At 41.9% G+C, this 19,784-nt stretch overlaps 1 protein-coding gene and 1 long non-coding RNA gene across 2 annotated transcripts in view; one reads left to right on the top strand and one right to left on the bottom strand.

The window, feature by feature from the left end:
- The window catches only part of LOC310730166, a 102,825-nt gene that overhangs the window by 11,695 nt on the left and 71,346 nt on the right, over positions 1–19,784 (top strand). The window lies entirely within an intron of this gene.
- The window catches only part of nxn (nucleoredoxin), an 83,489-nt gene continuing 63,971 nt past the window's right edge, over positions 267–19,784 (bottom strand). The window contains exons 3-8 of the mRNA XM_083548933.1: positions 18,918–19,051; positions 16,519–16,619; positions 15,290–15,396; positions 7,386–7,565; positions 6,369–6,493; positions 267–1,162 (exon numbers count right to left, since the gene is read on the bottom strand). Of these exons, the coding sequence (XP_083405059.1) occupies positions 980–1,162; positions 6,369–6,493; positions 7,386–7,565; positions 15,290–15,396; positions 16,519–16,619; positions 18,918–19,051 (830 nt within the window). The 3' untranslated portion in view covers positions 267–979. The remainder of the gene's footprint in view (positions 1,163–6,368; positions 6,494–7,385; positions 7,566–15,289; positions 15,397–16,518; positions 16,620–18,917; positions 19,052–19,784) is intronic.

Genomic DNA, 19,784 nt, shown 5'->3' with positions numbered 1-19,784 from the left:
ACACACCCACACACATCTTCACAGCTTGGGGCAAATTATGGGATAGAAGGAAACCCAGACTGATACGGGCAGAACCTGTGAAACACATTTCAACAGTAACTCATTGATGCCAAAAATAATAAAAAAAAAACAAACTAATAATTGCTGGACGTCTCTTTAGAAATGTATCACATCACTTGATTTAAAAAATAAATAAATAAATAAATACATTTTTATGCATATTGTGCGAATTGAGGATTGTGGTTAAGATGAGGCAAGACACAAGACCGAGACAGTCAGTTTTAATGGCCAGGGCTCACAGAAACACAATGGAGGAGAGACAGAAGCCGTACACTAATGAATGCCTACATTTAGTGTGGAAACTCGCTAAATGCTATTCCGTGCCTTCAAAATCGGACTGCTTATTTAATCTGGACCTTCACAGAAAATCCACTGAAGTGTGTCAAAAAATATGAAATATCAAGAAAAAAAAGTTTTAGATTGTAAATATTTAGACTGCGTAAAACTCCTTTACTAAAGAACAGACTTTGTGAAACTGTCTTTCGAGATCTCAGGTGGTCCATGAATCAGCACCCATTAGAACAGAAAGTGCAGCCTGTTCCTGAAACATGTGTCCTGCGTTCCTCAGTTTTTGTACTGGAAATAAAAGCTATTCCTTATTTTTAATTTTTTTTTTATAAAATAATGTGTTTTAAATCCAAGTGCAGCTGCAGGGTTTTGTCTACATTCTGACATACTGTACTGCCACAACAGAACTCTTTATATCAAGTTTTATGACCATCCGGACTGTAAAGACGCAAGGCACCACAGGAGAAAAGAGGAACTGTGGGGTTGTGTTTGTTTAAAAAAAAACAAAAAAAACAAACAAACAAAAAAAAAACAATTCAGTACAAAGTGAAGCGTCTGAGAGTCTGACAGGAAGAATGGAGCGAGAAGCGGAAGTCATGGAGCTGATTGGAATCGTGTTTACTGTCCAACTTTATATCGGCTCGGGTTTAAGCTTTTCGGCTAGAAAGTCAATGACAAACTGCTCCACCACAGCCGGCGTGATCTCCTCCACGTCTTTGACGTACTTGGCACGGGCCGACATGTCCAGTATGGTGAGCAGTGGCGCCGCCTCTGGGAGGTTGGTGTAATCGCGCAGAGAGTCGCTCATGTCGTCCTGTGGGCACAAAGGAAAATGTCGGTGAATCACGATCGTCACGGTTTACATCAGAACATCTACCTTAATCTTCACATTTTCATTTCCCCATGGGATCAATAAAGTTTTCTGATGAGTAGCAGGTTAAATAGGAACACTGACGAGTACAGAAATGTTTCTGTCACTCTTAGAGAACATTGCACATACATTTAATGCCTCCCTTTTGAGTCTGGTTCCTCTCAAGGTTTCTTCTTCATACCATCTCAGGGGGATTTTCCCTGCCAGTCTCCACTGACTCGCTCATTAGAGAGAAACTTATAAGAAACAAACATAGCCACTAAATTTATACATTCCAACTTGATAACCTCTTCATTACTGTGAAGCTGCTTTGGGACAATGTACATTGTTAAAAGCAGGATTACAAAAGCAAAATTATTCAAACTATACCTTTCAAATATTTACATTTACAGTATTTGGCAGACGCCCTCTCATTCATACTCAGCAGCCATGGAGTTAAGGGCATTGGTCAGGGGCGGATTGGAACTCAAACCTTCAGATCCAAAGTCCAGTGGCTTAACCACTAAACTGCCACCTCCTCTTATGCAAGGTTATCACTAATGAGCAATCCAGAGGTGGTGGTGAAAAGAAAAAAAACTTGCAGAGACAACATGAGCAAGAAATCTTGAGGGGACTCAGAAACCCATCCTCATCCAGGTGACACAGGAGAGTGCAATTATAAATAATTTCCTTCTCTAATTGTTCCATACGACCAAAAGATTTTGCAACCAATTTCATGTTGAATTTCATTCCTATTAATACTGTTATTGTAGCCGACTCAAATTTAACTCATTTAAACATTGGAATGTACTGAAAAAAAAAAATTTAATCTTTAAATCTCTCTATCTATAATATAAAGCTTTTAACTACAATTGAAGTTTCCATCTTTAGGTGTGTACCCCTTTAAACTCTGTTACTTATACCTTCTTATCCAATTGTCCAGGTCTTTATTCAGAGTTTTCCTTGCCGCTTTTGATCATTTCTATAAATTTAAGTTTTTCTGTATAGTTCAAATGCACGGAAACAGTTTTTTTTTTTTGTGCAAAACCCAGCAGAAAGTCTTCTGATCATCAATACGAGTGAATGATGCCTCTTCCTTTGATGCAACATTTAGGACTTTGATAAGCAACAAATCAAAGGAGACTTTGTGGCCAAGACTTTAAAGCATGAAAGGCTCAGCAGTGAGGAGTCACACAGGGCTCAGTGTTATCTCTCATTAGATCCTGCATGGCAGTTAGGAGACTGTTCACTTTCTTCTCTCTGCCCCCAGCAGGAGAAACCAGGAGGAGGCATAAAAACATGGCTCCCTTCTGAGCAGGATCTAACGGCCTACTGAGTAGAGAAAAAAGAAAGAAAAAAAACGAAACGGAGATGCAACACGCTGGGTGCAAGTTCTGTCTCTGTGTGTGTGTGTGTGTGTGTGTGTGTGTGCGTGTGCGCGCCCCTTTCTTAGACTATAAGATAGTTCTAGAGAGAAAGTCATCAAATATATTTTACTGCCTCTTGCTTCTTTTCCTTCAGATCTTTTACTTTCCTCTGTTTCATGACACCAAACGTTCTACACTACATCTACATTCGGTATCGGACACTCGCACCCACATGTGCTTTTTGAACATTTCATTCCTGACATGGCGCATTTGCTCTTATAATAAACTCCACTCTTTTGGGAAGGCTTAAGGCTAGATATTAGAGAGAGTGGTTGTGGTTATTTGTGCTCATTCAGCCACAAGAGCATTAGTAAGGTCAGGATGAGGAGGCCTGGGGTGCATTAAGTGGGGCAGTTTGAGGTCAGGGCTGAGGATTGGGCTCTATGCAATAATAATAAACAATAAACCAATAATAATAGGAGCAACATTATATTTGCAGTGTAGTTCTTTAGAAAACTGCAATGATTTAATTTGAATTAAAAGATCTAATATCTCTCTCATTTAAGTCCCTCTTGGACATGTGGACATTTCAAGCTGAAAACGCTATTCTTCCATCAGCCACTGGGTGGCAATAAAATAAAAGCCTGATTATTAAAAAAAAAATAAAAAAAATCTCAGCTTGTCCATTCCAGCTCTGACTTCATTCCTATGAAACCATGAGCTAGTCCACGTAGCATTAAATGCATTAAACCACACAATCAGATCTCAGGCCTCTGCAGGAACTAATTTACTGTTCCGCTACCTAAAAAGGACAAAAATGTAGCACAGAGTCTGCGACATGACATTTCCTTTTCTTTCTCCTTTTTTTTTTTGGTGTGCAAAAACTGCTTACAGATGGATCAGGCACCCTTTTGTTTAGACAGCAAGACAAAAACAGCGAGCCGCCTCGCTGCTGACCTCCAGAATTCATTTTCGAAATGCTTACAAATTTCTTGACGTGTTTGTTACAACAACAACCAAGAGAACGGTGGAAAAGAATAAGGCTGTGTATTACACACTTGGTGATGATTACACACTTCCTGTCATTGGGCAGCGAGAGAAGAAACAGCATCAGGCAGGAGGGAAGCTATGACATTACTCATAATCGCTTCCTTTTTCCAGTACAGCTGGAGACTATTGTCCTCTTGGAGGCTAAAACACTGGATCTCATGCCACTGAATTGCAAACAAAATCAAAGCAGGAAAATAAAAAGAATCCAAAAATCTTTCACAAGCTCTAATAAAGTCAGAGGAGGCGCTCTAACGCTGAAGATTGGCGGAAGAAATGTAAAAATCTTGTAAGTCTAGGACTTCCCTGATAGGAGGAGATTACATCTCTCAGCCTGCCTACTTGTCTCCACTGAGCCATGCATCTTCTCTTTGCACGGCTGCTATGCAGGTCTAAACTGCTTTTCAGAAATATATAGTGCACACAAACAGCCACTCTGATCTGTGGCTGCCTGCTGTCTCATAACACGATAAAGGGTTATGCATTTTCTGCATCATAAAAGCCACACAGCTTGAACTGCTTACTGTATTTTTCCTAAACAATCTGATAAACCATGTACAACCCGCCATGCAGATCAAGGCTGGCTTTAGTGTATGTACATATACATATATACATATACATATATACAAACACATATATATACACACACACATTATATATATATATATATATATATATATATATATATATATATATATATATATATATATATATATATATATATATATATATGTGCACACACACACACACACACACACACACACACGGAGGGGAACTGATTAAAGAGATCACTTGGACCATCATGAGTCGTCAGAACACACATCAGACAGCGCTTTAGACCACAACACTTAGGGAATGTCTTCTGGCGGTCATTTCTGCAGTATAATTCCTGAGACTCAGAGAAACTGTTCTTGTGATCTGCTTTTGTTCTATAACAGGAGCCTTAATTTCAATAACATTTTGTACTGGTGTATTATGATATACTGATATGGAATATTGGGACACCTGACTTTTCCAGGCATATGTGGTTCTTCACCAAACTCCACACACAGATGTATAGAATGTCTTTGGATGCAATAACATTACATTTTCCCTTCTCTTGAACTAGGAGACTCAAACCTGTACCTGCATGTGCACAAAGCAAACTCCATGATCATATTCTTTAGATGGGTTGCAATGGAAGGTTTCCTGCTATAGAGCTCTGACCTAAACCCTACTGAAGACTTTTGGGATGAATTGGAATGCTGACTGCACTCCAGGCCTCCTCACCTCACCTTCATCACTACCTGAGTTTATGATGCGTAAATGCAATGGAACCTTTTCCCAGGAGCGTGGAGGTTTATATGAGGTGGTATCAAAAATAAAGATAAATACGATTTTCTTTAAAAAAAAATAAATAATGAAATTTTATGGTTAGGTGTTTACCAACCTTTGTCAATATAGTGTATATTGCACTGGTTTTGTTACAGTAAAGGGCCACTAAAACTTTAATTCTGACCATTAATAAGGTCTTTTAACATTGCTGTTACTGTATAATTGGTGATATTGTGAAGATATTTATCATAGCGCATTTCCAGATGTCTAAATGTCTCTTAGTAGTATATATAAATGCTAAAATGCTAGCAACTTGGTAAGCTAGTATAATAAAACCACTACTGTGCGCTGATTCCCACTCTCATTGTTCTTCAAAGCATACCATGAATCTCTGTTCATTCAATTTATTTCTTCATTTAATTTACTCGGTCGAAAGCAACACAAAATGAACAATGCTGCATTTCACACATGCACATTGCAGGTCCTTTTTTGCAGCAGCTGAACTGGGTCCTGCAGGCTACACTGTCCAAACTCATAAGATGTGTCCACTGTCTGTTCACTACAGTCTATTCAACTATTTACAGTCGATCTGCTGTTGCAACAGACATTATTTAAACCCTGAAGCCATAAGTGATACTGGCTTTAAGGCCATGCATAAATAGCTCGTGTGTGTGTGTATACAGTGATCTACAGAGTGTGTATGTCCTTATGTATGTATAGAAAATGTGTGCCTGCAGCTGGTATTAGTTTACAGTAAGTGTATGAACTCCTCTGCAAGTCCGTCACTGACTCTACTGAAACATAAACCATAAGAACAGCAATAATCACATGGAGGTAATAAACTGTTCATAAGGGATAGAGGGGGGTAGAGATTCATACCCTCAAATACCCATACCCCATAGCTATCTGTTGCCCATACCATCAGATACTCATACATTCAGCTACCCATACCATTAGCTACCCATACCCTCAGCTACCCAATAAATCAGCTACCCATACTTTTAGCTACCTATATCCTCAGCTACCCATACCCTTAGCTACCCAATAAATCAGCTACCCATTAAATCATTTACCCATACCCTCAGCTACCCAAACCATCAGTTACCCATACCTTCAGCTACCCAAACCATCAGCTACCCATACCATCAGTTATTCATACCTTCAGCTATTCAAACCATCAGCTACCCATACCTTCATCTACCTATAACCTCAGCTACCCATACCCTCATCTACCCATACTATACTCTCAGCAGACCTAACACTCAAACTTAGATAACTATGCCCTCATTTAGCCCCATACTCTTAGAAAAACTGTGCTTCACTTTATCAGACTGATAGTATATCATTATGTCTCCTGCTAGGATCAGTGTCGTTTCCTTATGACGGGTCCAAAAAAAGAGGGTTTCAGATCTCTCGTATTGATACCACTTAAACACACACACCTCTCCAGCCACAAAAAAGAGCAGTGGGGTTTCCTCATCCTTGGCTTTGTACTTGGCCATGATCTTCTCCGCAATTGGCTGAATAAGCTCCTTGGCTGGCTCCAGCTCACCCTCCTCCTCTGCATCTGAAACCAAGTGAACACAGAAAGTATATAAGAGAGAAAGAGAAAGAGAGAGAGATATGGAGCTATGGAAAAGCAAAAGCGAAATGAACCATCATTTCCAGCAACCCAGGCGAAGAAAAGAATAGAATGATAGAGGAACGGCTGGATGAAGGAACAGAGGCTGAGAAAGGAAAATGGAGCAGGTTGGAGGGGAAATAGAGAAGAGCAGATGGCATCAGAAAGCCTTCCTCGGACCTGATCTCATAAAGGCTTGAGGGTTCACCTTACACCTGCAGCTCTCTGCCTCAGAATGATATGCATATTCCTCCTATACACTTTCATATGAGCTCTATTCACATACACTGCTGAGTTTCACTGTTCTGAAACTGTTCGTAAAGATAAACATTTGATTTCTTTCTATAATCACAAGGAAATATCGAAAGCTGAAATATTCAATACATGATCATTTGTTTCAGTGACTTACTGGGCTATTGACACATTTACAGGGTTGTTTGGAATGAAATAAAATGGCAAAGTGAAAATGTATAAATTCCCAATACATATACATTTACATATTAAAAAATCAATCTGCAGTATTTTGGTGAAGACTGAAGTATCATACGGGTCTCTCTCTCTCACACTCACACACTCACACTCACACTCACACACTCACACACTCACACACACTCACACACACTCACACACACTCACACACACTCACACACACTCACACACACTCACACACACACACACACACACACACACACACACACACACACACACACACACACACACACACACACACACACTCACACACACTCACACACACTCACACACACTCACACACACTCACACACACTCACACACACTCACACACACTCACACACACTCACACACACTCACACACACTCACCTACGAAGAGAACGAGACAAGGGCCTTCATGAAGTTGCACAGCATTGGACTCGCTAAGCTCCAGCACAGGTCGTGGATGCCAGGGGAAAAGACGGCATTCCGGGTCATTGAGCACCTCCACCCGGCCCTGCCGCGTGATCATGTGACCCTCTGTGTCCAAAAGAATCAGTGTGGGGATCCCTGCAGAATACCGAAACACACAGAGACAACTTATAAATTCTTTTGTTATTGGCTTATAATGCCATTTTGGCTGGGAGATGTGTATACGAATCCCACAGCTTGAGAGCCACTTCACCCATCCAGTGTGTGTGCAGAGTACAGCTGTATTCTAATTGTCAGATGCCTACAGGTTATAAGCAATTTTAACACAGTAGCTACATATGCCAATCAATGTCAATGTCTACTCATGTATGCACACCACATACATACATACATACATACATATATATAGTCATATCACACAAAAGTGAGTACACCCCTCACATTTCAGCAATCATTTTATTACACCTTCTCAAGGGACAATACTTTAGAAATGAAACTTGGATATATTTTTCAGAGTAGACAATGTGCAGCATGTATAACAGTACAGATTTACTTCTTCTTCTTCTTTCGGCTGCTCCCATTAGGGGTCGCCACAGCAGATCATCCGTCTCCATACCACCCTGTCCTCTATATCTGCCTCTTTTACACCAACTACCTGCATGTCTTCCCTCACCACATCCATTAACCTCCTCCTTGGCCTTCCTCTTTTCCTCCTACCTGGTGGCTCCATCTTCAGCATTTTTCTACCAATATAATTCATGTCCCTTCTCTGCACATGTCCAAACCATCTCAATCTCGCCTCCCTCACCTTGTCACCAAAACATCCTACATGTGCTGTCCCTCTAATAAACTCATTTCTAATCTTGTCCATCCTCGTCACTCCCAACGAAAACCTTAACATCTTCAGCTCTGCTACCTCCAGCTCCACCTCCTGTCTTTTACTCAATGCCACTGTCTCTAATCCATACAACATCGCAGGTCTCACCACAGTCCTATAAACTTTCCCTTTCATTCTTGCAGATACTCTTCTATCACAAATCACTCCTGTCACTCTTCTCCACCCACTCCACCCTGCCTGCACTCTTTTCTTTACTTCCCTAACACACTCTCCATTACTTTGCACTGTTGACCCCAGGTACCTGAACTCCTCCACCTTCTCCACCTCTTCTCCCTGCAACCGCATCACTCCACTGCCCTCCCTCTCATTCACACACATGTACTCTGTCTTACTCCTACTGACTTTCATTCCCCTTCTCTCCAGCGCGTACCTCCACCTCTCCAGGCTCTTCTCAACCTGCTCTCTACTCTCACCACAAATCACAATATCATCTGCAAATATCATAGTCCAGGGAGACTCCTGTCTGACCTCGTCCGTCAACCTGTCCATCACCACTGCAAACAGGAAAGGGCTCAGGGCCGATCCTTGATGCAGTCCAACCTTCACCCTGAACCAGTCTGTCGTACCTACTGCACACTTTACTGCCGTCACACTGTCCTCATACATGTCCTGCACCACCCTCACATACTTCTCTGACACACCTGACTTACTCATACAATACCACAACTCCTCTCTCGGCACCCTGTCGTACGCTTTTTCTAAATCCACAAATACACAATGCAGCTCCTTCTGTCCTTCTCTATACTTCTCCATCAACATCCTCAAAGCAAATAAGGCATCTGTGGTGCTCTTCCTCGGCATGAAACCATACTGTTGCTCACAGATGGTCACCTCTTCTCTCAGCCTGGCTTCCACTACTCTTTCCCATAACTTCATGGTGTGACTGATCAACTTAATTCCCCTGTAGTTACTGCAGGTCTGCACATCTCCCTTATGCTTAAAGATCGGTACCAGCACACTCCTTCTCCATTCCTCAGGCATCCTCTCCCCTTCCAGAATCCTGTTAAACAATCTGGTTAAAAACTCCACTGCCATCTCTCCTAAACATCTCCACGCTTCTACCGGTATGTCATCTGGTCCAACCGACTTTCCATTCTTCATCCTCTTAATCGCTGCTCTCACTTCCTCCTTACTAATCCTATCTACATCCTGCTTCACCAACTCCACATCCTCCAACCTTCTCTCTCTCTGATTTTCCTCATTCATCAGCTGCTCAAAATACTCCCTCCATCTTCTCAACACACTCTCCTCACTAGTCAACACATTTCCCTCTCCATCCTTTATTGCTCTAACTTGCAGTACATCCTTCCCAGCTCGGTCCCTCTGCTTGGCCAATCGGTATAAATCCTTTTCTCCTTCCTTAGTGTCCAACCTCTTATACAGTTCCTCATATGCCTTTTCCTTGGCTTTCGCCACATCCCTTTTAACCTGCTGCCGCATCTCCTTGTACTCCTGCCTACTTTTCTCATCACTCTGTCGATCCCACTTCTGTTTTGCCAATCTCTTTCCCCTAATGCTCTCCTGCACTTCCTCATTCCACCACCACGTCTCCTTGTCTTGCTTTCTATTTCCAGATGTCACACCAAGTACTTTTCTGGCTGCCTCCCTCATCACTCCTGCAGTAGTTGCCCAATCATCCGGCACCTCTTCACCACCACCAAGCCCCTGTCTGACCTCTTCCCTGAACCTCACACTACACTCTTCCTCCTTCAGTTTCCACCATCTTATTCTTCTTTCAAACCTTACTTTCCTCCTCTTCTTCTTCGCCTCCAAAACCATCCTACAGACCACCATCCGATGCTGTCTAGCTACACTGTCCCCCGCCAACACCTTACAGTCTCCAATCTCCTTCAGGTTGCATCTCCTACACAGAAGATAATCCAGCTGTGTGCACCTTCCTCCACTCTTATACGTCACCCTATGATCCTCCTTCTTCTTAAAATACGTGTTCACCACTGCCATTTCCATCCTTTTAGCAAAATCTACCACCATCTGCCCTTCCACATTCCTCTCCTTAAAACCATACCTACCCATCACCTCCTCATCACCTCTGTTCCCTTCACCTACATGCCCATTAAAGTCTGCCCCAATCACCAATCGTTCTTTCCTAGGTACACCATCTACCACTTCATCTAATTCACTCCAGAATCTTTCTTTCTCCTCCATCTCACAGCCAACTTGTGGAGCATAGGCACTGATGACATTTATCATCATCCCTTCAACTTCCACCTTCACGATCATCACCCTATCAGAAACTCTCTTCACCTCCACCACACTCTTACTGTACGCTTCCTTCAGAATCACCCCTACACCATTTCTCTTCCCATCCACACCATGATAAAACAGTTTAAACCCACCTCCAATGTTCCTGGCCTTACTCCCTTTCCACTTGGTCTCCTGAACACACAACACATCTACCTTTCTCCTCTCCATCATATCAGCTATCTCTCTCCCTTTACCCGTCATAGTACCAACATTTAAAGTACCAACCCGAACCTCTACTCTCCTACACTGCTCCTTTTCCTGCCGTCTCTGTAGACGCCTTCCTCCTCTCCTTCTCCTCCTTCGGCCAACAGTAGCCCAATTTCCACCGGTACCCTGTCGGCTAACGATACCTGTGGCGGTCGTTGTTAACCCGGGCCTCGACCGATCCGGTATGAAATTCTCATTTGTGATCCGCATATTTGATTTGGCACATGTTTTACGCTGGATGCCCTTCCTAACGCAACCCTCCCCATTTACCCGGGCTTGGGACTGGCACTAAGAGTACACTGGCTTGTGCCCCCCTAATGGCTGGGTTAACAGTACAGATTTACTGTCCTCTATAAACAACATATACAGTGAGGAAAATAAGTATTTGAACACCCTGCTATTTTGCAAGTTCTCCCACTTAGAAATCATGGAGGGGTCTAAAATTGTCATCGTAGGTGCATGTCCACTGTGAGAGACATAATCTAAAAAAAAAAAATCCAGAAATCACAATATATGATTTTTAAACTAATTATTTGTATGATACAGCTGCAAATAAGTATTTAAACACCTGTCTATCAGCTAGAATTCTGACCCTCAAAGACCTGTTAGTCTGCCTTTAAACTGTCCACCTCCACTACATTTATTATCCTAAATTAGATGCACCTTTTTGAGGTCGTTAGCTGCATAAAGACACCTGTCCACCCCATACAATCAGTAAGAATCCAACTACTAACATGGCCAAGACCAAAGAGCTGTCCAAAGACACTAGACAAAATATTGTACACCTCCACAAGGCTGGAAAGGGCTACGGGGAAATTGCCAAGCAGCTTTGTGAAAAAAGGTCCACTGTTGGAGCAATCATTAGAAAATGGAAGAAGCTAAACATTGACTGTAAATCTCCCTCAGACTGGGGCTCCATGCAAGATCTCACCTCGTGGGGTCTCAATGATCCTAAGGAAGGTCAGAAATCAGCCCAGAACTACACGGGAGGAGCTGGTCAATGACCTGAATGCTGGGACCACCGTTTCCAAGGTTACTGTTGGTAATACACTAAGACGTCATGGTTTGAAATCATGCATGGCACGGAAGGTTCCCCTGTTTAAACCAGCACATGTCCAGGCACGTCTTAAGTTTGCCAATGACCATTTGGATGATCCAGAGGAGTCATGGGAGAAAGTCATGTGCTCAGATGAAACCAAAATAGAACTTTTGGGTCATAATTCCACTAAACGTGTTTGGAGGAAGAAAAATGATGAGTACCATCCCAAGAACACCATCCCTACTGTGAAGCATGGAGGTGGTAGCATCATGCTTTGGGGGTGTTTTTCTGCACATGGGACAGGGCGACTGCACTGTATTAAGGAGAGGATGAACAACCTCCTTCCCTCAGTTAGAGCATTGAAGATGGGTCGAGGCTGGGTCTTCCAATATGACAATGACCCGAAGCACACAGCCAGGATAACCAAGGAGTGGCTCTGTAAGAAGCATATCAAGGTTCTGGCGTGGCCTAGCCAGTCTCCAGACCTAAACCCAATAGAGAATCTTTGGAGGGAGCTCAAACTCAATGTTATTCAGCGACAGGCCAGAAACCTGACTGATCTAGAGAAGATCTGTGTGGAGGAGTGGGCCAAAATTCCTTCTGCAGTGTGTGCAAACCTGGTGAAAAACTACAGGAAACGTTTGACCTCTGTAATTGCAAACAAAGGCTACTGTACCAAATATTAACATTGACTTTCTCAGGTGTTCAAATACTTATTTGCAGCTGTATCATTCAAATAAATAGTTTAAAAAATCATACATTGTGATTTCTGGATTTTTTTTTTTTTTTTAGATTATGTCTCTCACAGTGGACATGCACCTACGATGACAATTTCAGACCCCTCCATGATTTCTAAGTGTGAGAACTTGCAAAATAGCAGGGTGTTTAAATACTTAATTTCCTCACTGTAGATACATGGCGCTTCTCCACCTTCTACTTAAAGGTTCCGGTCTGGAGATACACTTGGCCACTCCATTAAATTCAGCTTCCTCAGCAAGGCAGTTGTCGTCTTGGCGGTGTGTTTGGGGTCGTTATTATGTTGGAAAACCACCGTTCTGCACAGTACCAGAAGGACTTATGCACCCCTAGACCATGATGCTTCCACCACCATGCTTAACTGTAGGCAAAACACAATTTTCTTGGTATTTGTCACCAGGGCGTCTCCACACATGCTGTACACCATCTGAGCCAAACAAGTTTGTCTTATCAGACCACAGGACATGGTTCCAGTAATTCATGCTCTTGGACAGGTCATCAACAACAGGTCAGCAAACTGTTTGTGGGCTTTCTTGTGAGCCAGCTTCAGAAGAGGCTCCTTCTGGGATGATGGCCTTGCAAACCAACTTGTTGCAGTACATTGCGTATGATCTGAGCTCTGACAAGCGGACCTTTTGCTTCTGCAACATCTAAAGCAATGCTGCAGTACTCATGCGTCTGTTTTTGAAGCAGCTTCTGCACCTCACACACAGCACGAGGACTTTTGGAGTTTTGGGGCAAAATGGGAAAGAAAACACAAAAGTATAAAGACCTCTTCTCGCAATGTCCAGGTTTCATGAAAAGTCTGTAAATATATCTGCAACCAAATCAATTTCTTCTCCTCAGTCAGCTATTGTGGAATAAAAAAGAAAAGCTATTAAATCCACATAAATATATTTGGGCTTTTGCACTTTGCTACAAATGCGGTTTGTGAAAGGATGTGAAAATGCCAAAATTATTGGACGCTTGCTGGATGGCCCCTGGAGTAAACAACTCACAACAGCTGCAAGCAACATGGACTGTTGTCGGCTGAAACACATCATGCTATGACTGCTGAAATCTGATTGGCTAGAAACTCCAACTTAAACTTAAGTTGCAGTGCAGTGGACCAAGTGGAAATACAGCTGAAGAGAAGAGAATAGACTGTTGACAGTAATTTAATACATGTTCATGGACTAAAAAAAATATTAAAACATAAGTGAGTGATTCTAATTCTGATTTAGAGTTCAGGCCAGTAGAGACGGCCTTGCTGGCCCTCATAGCCCACCAATCTCTGCCACTATTTGAGATCTGTGGCTGTACTCTTATCACACTCGGTGAGCGAAAGCAGCTTTTGGTCAGCTGCTGTGTCGATTTCAGCAACCAGCAAAAATTCCACTCATTCCATCCGAGCCAGGCCGAGAGCAAACAAGAACAGACTGACCGCCGCAGAGGGAGAAAGATGAGAGATAACAAGACAAATAACTATGTGGGGGAAAAAGAGATAAAAATGTGCCTAACGTAATAAAGCAAAATATAACCGAGAATCTTTTTTTTTTAGATAAACAAAGATCTAAGCAGAGTTATACTTTGCACCAGTCTGTTTAACACTTACTGTGATGTTTTGGCATTGCTATGCATGAAGAAAAAGAAACGAGAGCCAGAAAAAAGGTTTACGTTTCAGACGGGTTTATTAATAGTAATGTAGAATGTTTCCTGCACATTTGAATTAATAAGAACATCACAACAATGATGCCATAAAGATGAATTATATATAAATAGAACAACAAATAAGTGACGGTGTATCTATTCCAGTATTAGGGTAATTAAAACCTGATGCATTCAAGGACACTTTAATGATTGCTTATAAATAGACAGACGGAGAACAAATTAAAGGGGATGAGCCAACATCTTGGTAAGTTATTTAACCACCAAATGCAGCCGGAAACGCTTTAAGAACCGCTTTTAATCTCTGGAACTATATTAGAGCGGTGAACACCATTTTGTTTTAATCACAAGACCTTCAGACAATGGTGTTAGCGTACCACCATCTAAACACTCCGCTCTAAAAACATTATGAACATTAGCTCATTTTCAAATTCACACAGGATTCCTTGTGCCCTGTAAAGAAAGCAGGAACATCCTGGAAAATACTGAACCCATCGTGAATCAACAGTTTCAACAAAGAATAATAAAAAAAAGAACGATTTGCAGTAAATTTTTTTAAGGGTTTTAGTTATGTTTTTTCCTCTCAGCATTGCTTGGAATTAATTTAGTCCTGTCCTGACTTTATTAGTCATTGGCCAATCACCCACCCACAGGCTTTCGGTGACCCCCAACGTGGCACCTCCAACAGCCTTGACAGCTGCAGGCATCAGTAAAACAGGCTTTTGAAAGGCAGACCCTGATAACAGCTGTCTATTTGATGTGTTAGGTAAAGCAGGTTTCCCTAGAGGCAGGGCCGGAATCTTTCCCGAACGCACCTCCAGCTTTGGCCTTCACAGAACAGCCATAATACTTTCGGGAGAAGCAGCATCCTAAAGAAACCTAATAGCAAACTTGATCAGCTGCCCACATTCCTCAAACTCCACTGCTGTGCTTCTCTCCTTCCCCTCTTCCCCTCCCTCTCTTTCCATTTACATGTTTTTTTCCGATATCACCCTCACTATACCAATACACATCTCTCCACTACAGGCACACACACTGCCAGTTGCGTACCTTGTATGCCGTAGAGTCGGTTGAGGCGAGATCTCCTGGCCTCGTCTGTGTATGGCACGGCCAGCCACGGCATCTCACTGAAATACTGTGTGAAAGAATCTTCTGATCTGCAATCACAGAGATTGTGTTGTTTTCCATAGTTAGTTGAACAGTTCCATAGACGACAGAGCAACATGCACAGAAGAACTAACACTTTGCATGAAAAATGCAAATGAACCAGGAAAACTGCAGTAAGTCAGTGAGAAATTCAGCAAATCATTATGCAAGTCAATACGTCAATACATAAGTAAGTCTGTCAGTAAATCTACTTCTCCTTTCGGCTTCTCCCATTAGGGGTCGCCACAGTGGATCATCCATGTAAGTCAATAAAAACTTTCGGCTTCTCCCATTAGGGGGCGCCACGCTGGATGCTGGATGGCCTTCTTAACGCAACCCTCCCTATTTATCCGGGCTTGGGACCGGCACTAATAGTGGCTGGGGTCGGTTCCCTGACCGGGAATCGAACCCGGGCGGCAGCGGTAAGAGCGCCGCATCCTAACCACTAGACCACCAGGGACCCCTATGTAAGTCAGTAAATCACCCAGTAAATATTCAGAAATTCATAAGTACATAAGTCAGTAAGTTACTCAGAGTCAGCATGTAAGTCAGTTGTCATTGTCAGAAATTAAGTCAGTATATAAGGCAATCACAAAATCAGTCAGTAAGTATGTCAGTCAGTATGTATGTCCATAAGTAAATCAGCAAGTCCAACAATACAGTAATGCAAAGTCTGGCGTGTACCTGTTTACAGCTGCTATAATGTAAGTGAATGTAACCAAAATTAAATGCAACTTTAAAAGGATAAAAAAAAAAAAGGATTGCTTACTTTAATAAAGAAAAAAGACACACTGCTGTGATAAAAAAGTTCATAATCAACTTTGGAAGGTTCGGTTATTGTAAAGTAATCAAGAGCAGCAGTAACAGGTAGCAATAGAAGCTCTGCATCACACCACCACCTTTTTGATTCTTTTCCCATAATATCATGTCCTTTCAGGTTTTATTCTTCACATAAAATAAGAGAACCAGTTGCTGGTTAAAAGCTTGCACAGATTTCCCTTAGAAGATGAAAGAAATCAATTATTAAGTCCCCATTACACAGCTATCACTGGGTATGAAATCTCATCATTTTGTGTGTTTTTTCTCAATGTGTGCGAGATCTAAGACATCTGTGTAAAAGTCTGCGTTTTTACCTGTCAGCGCTCACAAACACGATCTCAAACTTGTGTCCAGACTCCTTCACTTTCCGATAAGACTCCACCAGCATTCGGGTAAGGCTGCGGCAGGGAGGGCACTGCATCCACACACACACACACACACACACACACACACACACACACACACACACACACACACACACACACACACACACACACACACACACAGACACACACACAGACACACACAGACACACACAGACACACACAGACACACACACGACAGGAAAGGAGCAATGAAATAAGCCTGCCAGAGATTTGTTTTGGTTCAATTTAGATCCCTCACTGACTCAGCCTTTTCCTTTTCTCTTTCTCTCATTCTCTCACTCTCTTTAGACCAAACTGCTCCATGACAGCTGAACATTTTCAATATCACCTGGTATATATATTTATATAAACTAAAATTTTATGTATAAACCCTTTAGAGTTCTGGTTCTTTCCTTAGTCTGGTCTGGTTATAGTTTCTTCCTAATGTCCTATCAGGAAAATTCATAGCCACGGTCATGTATGACTTGCTGATTACAACTCAAACTTTATTTGGCTTTCTGTAAAGCTGCTCTTTTGACCATCAATCACAAAGTGATTTTAAGTGAAGTGAAGTTTAAATCACAGTTCCAATTGCTTGCCAGAGCTTTTCTGAGGATTCGTGTGGTTCTGCTCATAGCAGTGGCGTATGATACAACTCAACACATTGGTTGAAAATTTTTTGCTGAAATGGTGCGGGTGCAGCTTTAGGGAACTTGCAATTTTTGTAAATGAGGCCTGGATTTTCATTAGTTTACACTATTACATAATCAGGTTTAGGAGGGATTCAAGTAAAAATGTTTTACCTTTAGGTAAGAAAACCTTGTTAATTATAGACAAAGATAAACTCCTGTTTTTACTGCTTTTTGCTGCTCCAATACATGTTCTTGCTTCTTCCTCAAAAAAGCCAGAAGTCTGAGATTCGCCATTTGAAATTGTCAATCAAAAGCAGGTTTTCTAATATTGTAATATTTCAAATAAAAAGCAAAGTAAAGGGTAGTAGTGGCTAATAGTTAAGGCTTTGTCTGGGTTACTGATCAGGAGGTCAGTGGTTCAATCCAAAGCACTGCAAAGCAGACCCTTTTGGGCCCTTCAGCACGGCTCTTAACCCTCTGTTCTTCAGTGGTTCTGTCATAGTATAACACGCTGGGATAAGTGAAGAAAAGATTTTTACTGTGCTGTGACAATGTGACAAGGACTTGGATTTGGACTGTAGTTAATATCAACAGTCTACTACAGTTGCTCAGGACCACAGGTTGTATTTAATCTCCCATCACTGCACATCTTAACAGCGATGAACTGTATTGACTGGACATTCGGTGCCACTATTATGAGGACTGGTTCCCTTTCGACCCTGGTTCCTCTCAAGGTTTCTTCCTCATGCCATCTCAGGGAGTTTTCCCTTGCCAAATTAGCGACAAACTTACGATTATATGTAACAAACTTATGCATTCTTTTATTACTTCTTTATCTGTGTAAAGCTTCTTTTGGGACAATGTCCATTGTAAAAAGCCATATACAAATAATGTCTATTGTTAATTGTTGTTAATATAAATTTCTTCTATATCTCATGTCTAATCTCTTCTGTCGAAGCAGGTTAACAGATGCTCAATTTGACCTTTTATTTTGATTGCATTTAAATCAGATGATCAGGAGTTCCATTAACTTGTGTCCACACCAGCATGCAACCCAAGTAGTAAGAAACTCATTATATTAACATAAAATCATAACAATCATATAAATAACTGTAGTAAATAACATTGGGACACACTTCCCCGGAAAATGGCAAATCTGGGCAGGAATAATGTAAACCAGGAATGTGGCAGTATCCATAGAAGGGATCATGTGTCATGTATCGTGAGGTGGCAAAAAATCTTGCAGTTTGTTAGTCATTATCACTGTGCCTTGAGCACTAGTTGACTCAGCGTTTTTACTCGATGATAGTTGCGTTTGGGGAGGAGAAACATGAGACAGTGCATTTTATTTAAACCCACACAAGAACACAATCAGAGACTGCTCAGAGGCCGGCTCCAAAACCCTCGAGCTTATTAGCTTTGTTTACAGACCAGCATGATTTTGTGACTTCAACAGGAAATGCACTTTAGTGGGTCAAGAACACAGCACCAGAAACACTGTTGTTAGGATCTAGGAGTGTCCTGTATGCACACTTCATCCAGCATCCAGCCATGTTTAATAGTGCACGAGTTTAAAAAGAAAGCTAATGATAATTAGAGTGACTCGACAATAGGTTCAGTAAAACTCGCTACATAATAGACATATAATCTGAGCCATACTTGAATATACTAAAGTTAGGCTTGGATAGAAGTGTTAAAAGTGTACAAGTCCCTCACCCAGTGAGCAGAAAAGTAAATCCCTACGTAGGAACCCTCCAGAGAGCTGCTGTCTGTCGTCTGTCTATTGTTCCTGAGCAGGGGTCCGGCCACCACCTCCGCAAAGGGCATCGGGCCCCACGGGAACTCCAGACCTGATAGAGAGGCAGAGAGAGAGAGGCAGACTCATATTACACACACACACTGCATGCACATGTGGTGTACATATATACAATCTGAAAAGACACACAGTTGATTCTGTACTTGGAAATAAAACAAGAATGCTGAGAATCTCTCTCTCTCTCTCTCTCTCTCTCTCTCTCTCTCTCTCTCTCTCTCTCTCTCTCTCTCTCTCTCTCTCTCTCTCTCTCTCTCTCTCTCTCTCTCTCTCTCTCTCTCTCTCTCTCTCTCTCTCTCTCTCTCTCTCTCTCTCTCTCTCTCTCTCTCTCTCTCTCTCTCTCTCTCTACTTGCTGCAGGCCATAACACAGACACTGTTCAGTAAAAGGCCTCCTACAGAGCTCTTGTTTACCGCTCTACACACACTATCTCCTCTGCCTGGTCCATACGGCTTCATTCCAGCACCAGACATTCACCACTCCCTACGTTCTGCGTGCTGAATGCAGACACGGCGTCACGCCTCATTAACAGACTGTGAATCATTAGCAGCGGTTACTGCTTAAACACACACCTGAACACACAATTCACCTACAATATACAAAAAAACATTTTTTCCCCTATATACATTTTCTAAGGAATAACAAAAAAAAAAAAAAAAAAAAGGAAATTTGTTCACACAGTGTGTGTATCTTGGCAACCATGTTCTTTTCCATGATATAAACCGATAGTGTGTCCCATTACTCTTTTACTACACATTTAAAAGTACTTTT

Source organism: Silurus aristotelis (assembly GCF_946808225.1).
Source record: "Silurus aristotelis genome assembly, chromosome: 8".
NCBI classification, from domain to species: Eukaryota; Metazoa; Chordata; class Actinopteri; order Siluriformes; family Siluridae; genus Silurus; species Silurus aristotelis.
Note: the sequence above shows the minus strand (reverse complement) of the source record. Positions and strands in the feature narration are given on the sequence as shown.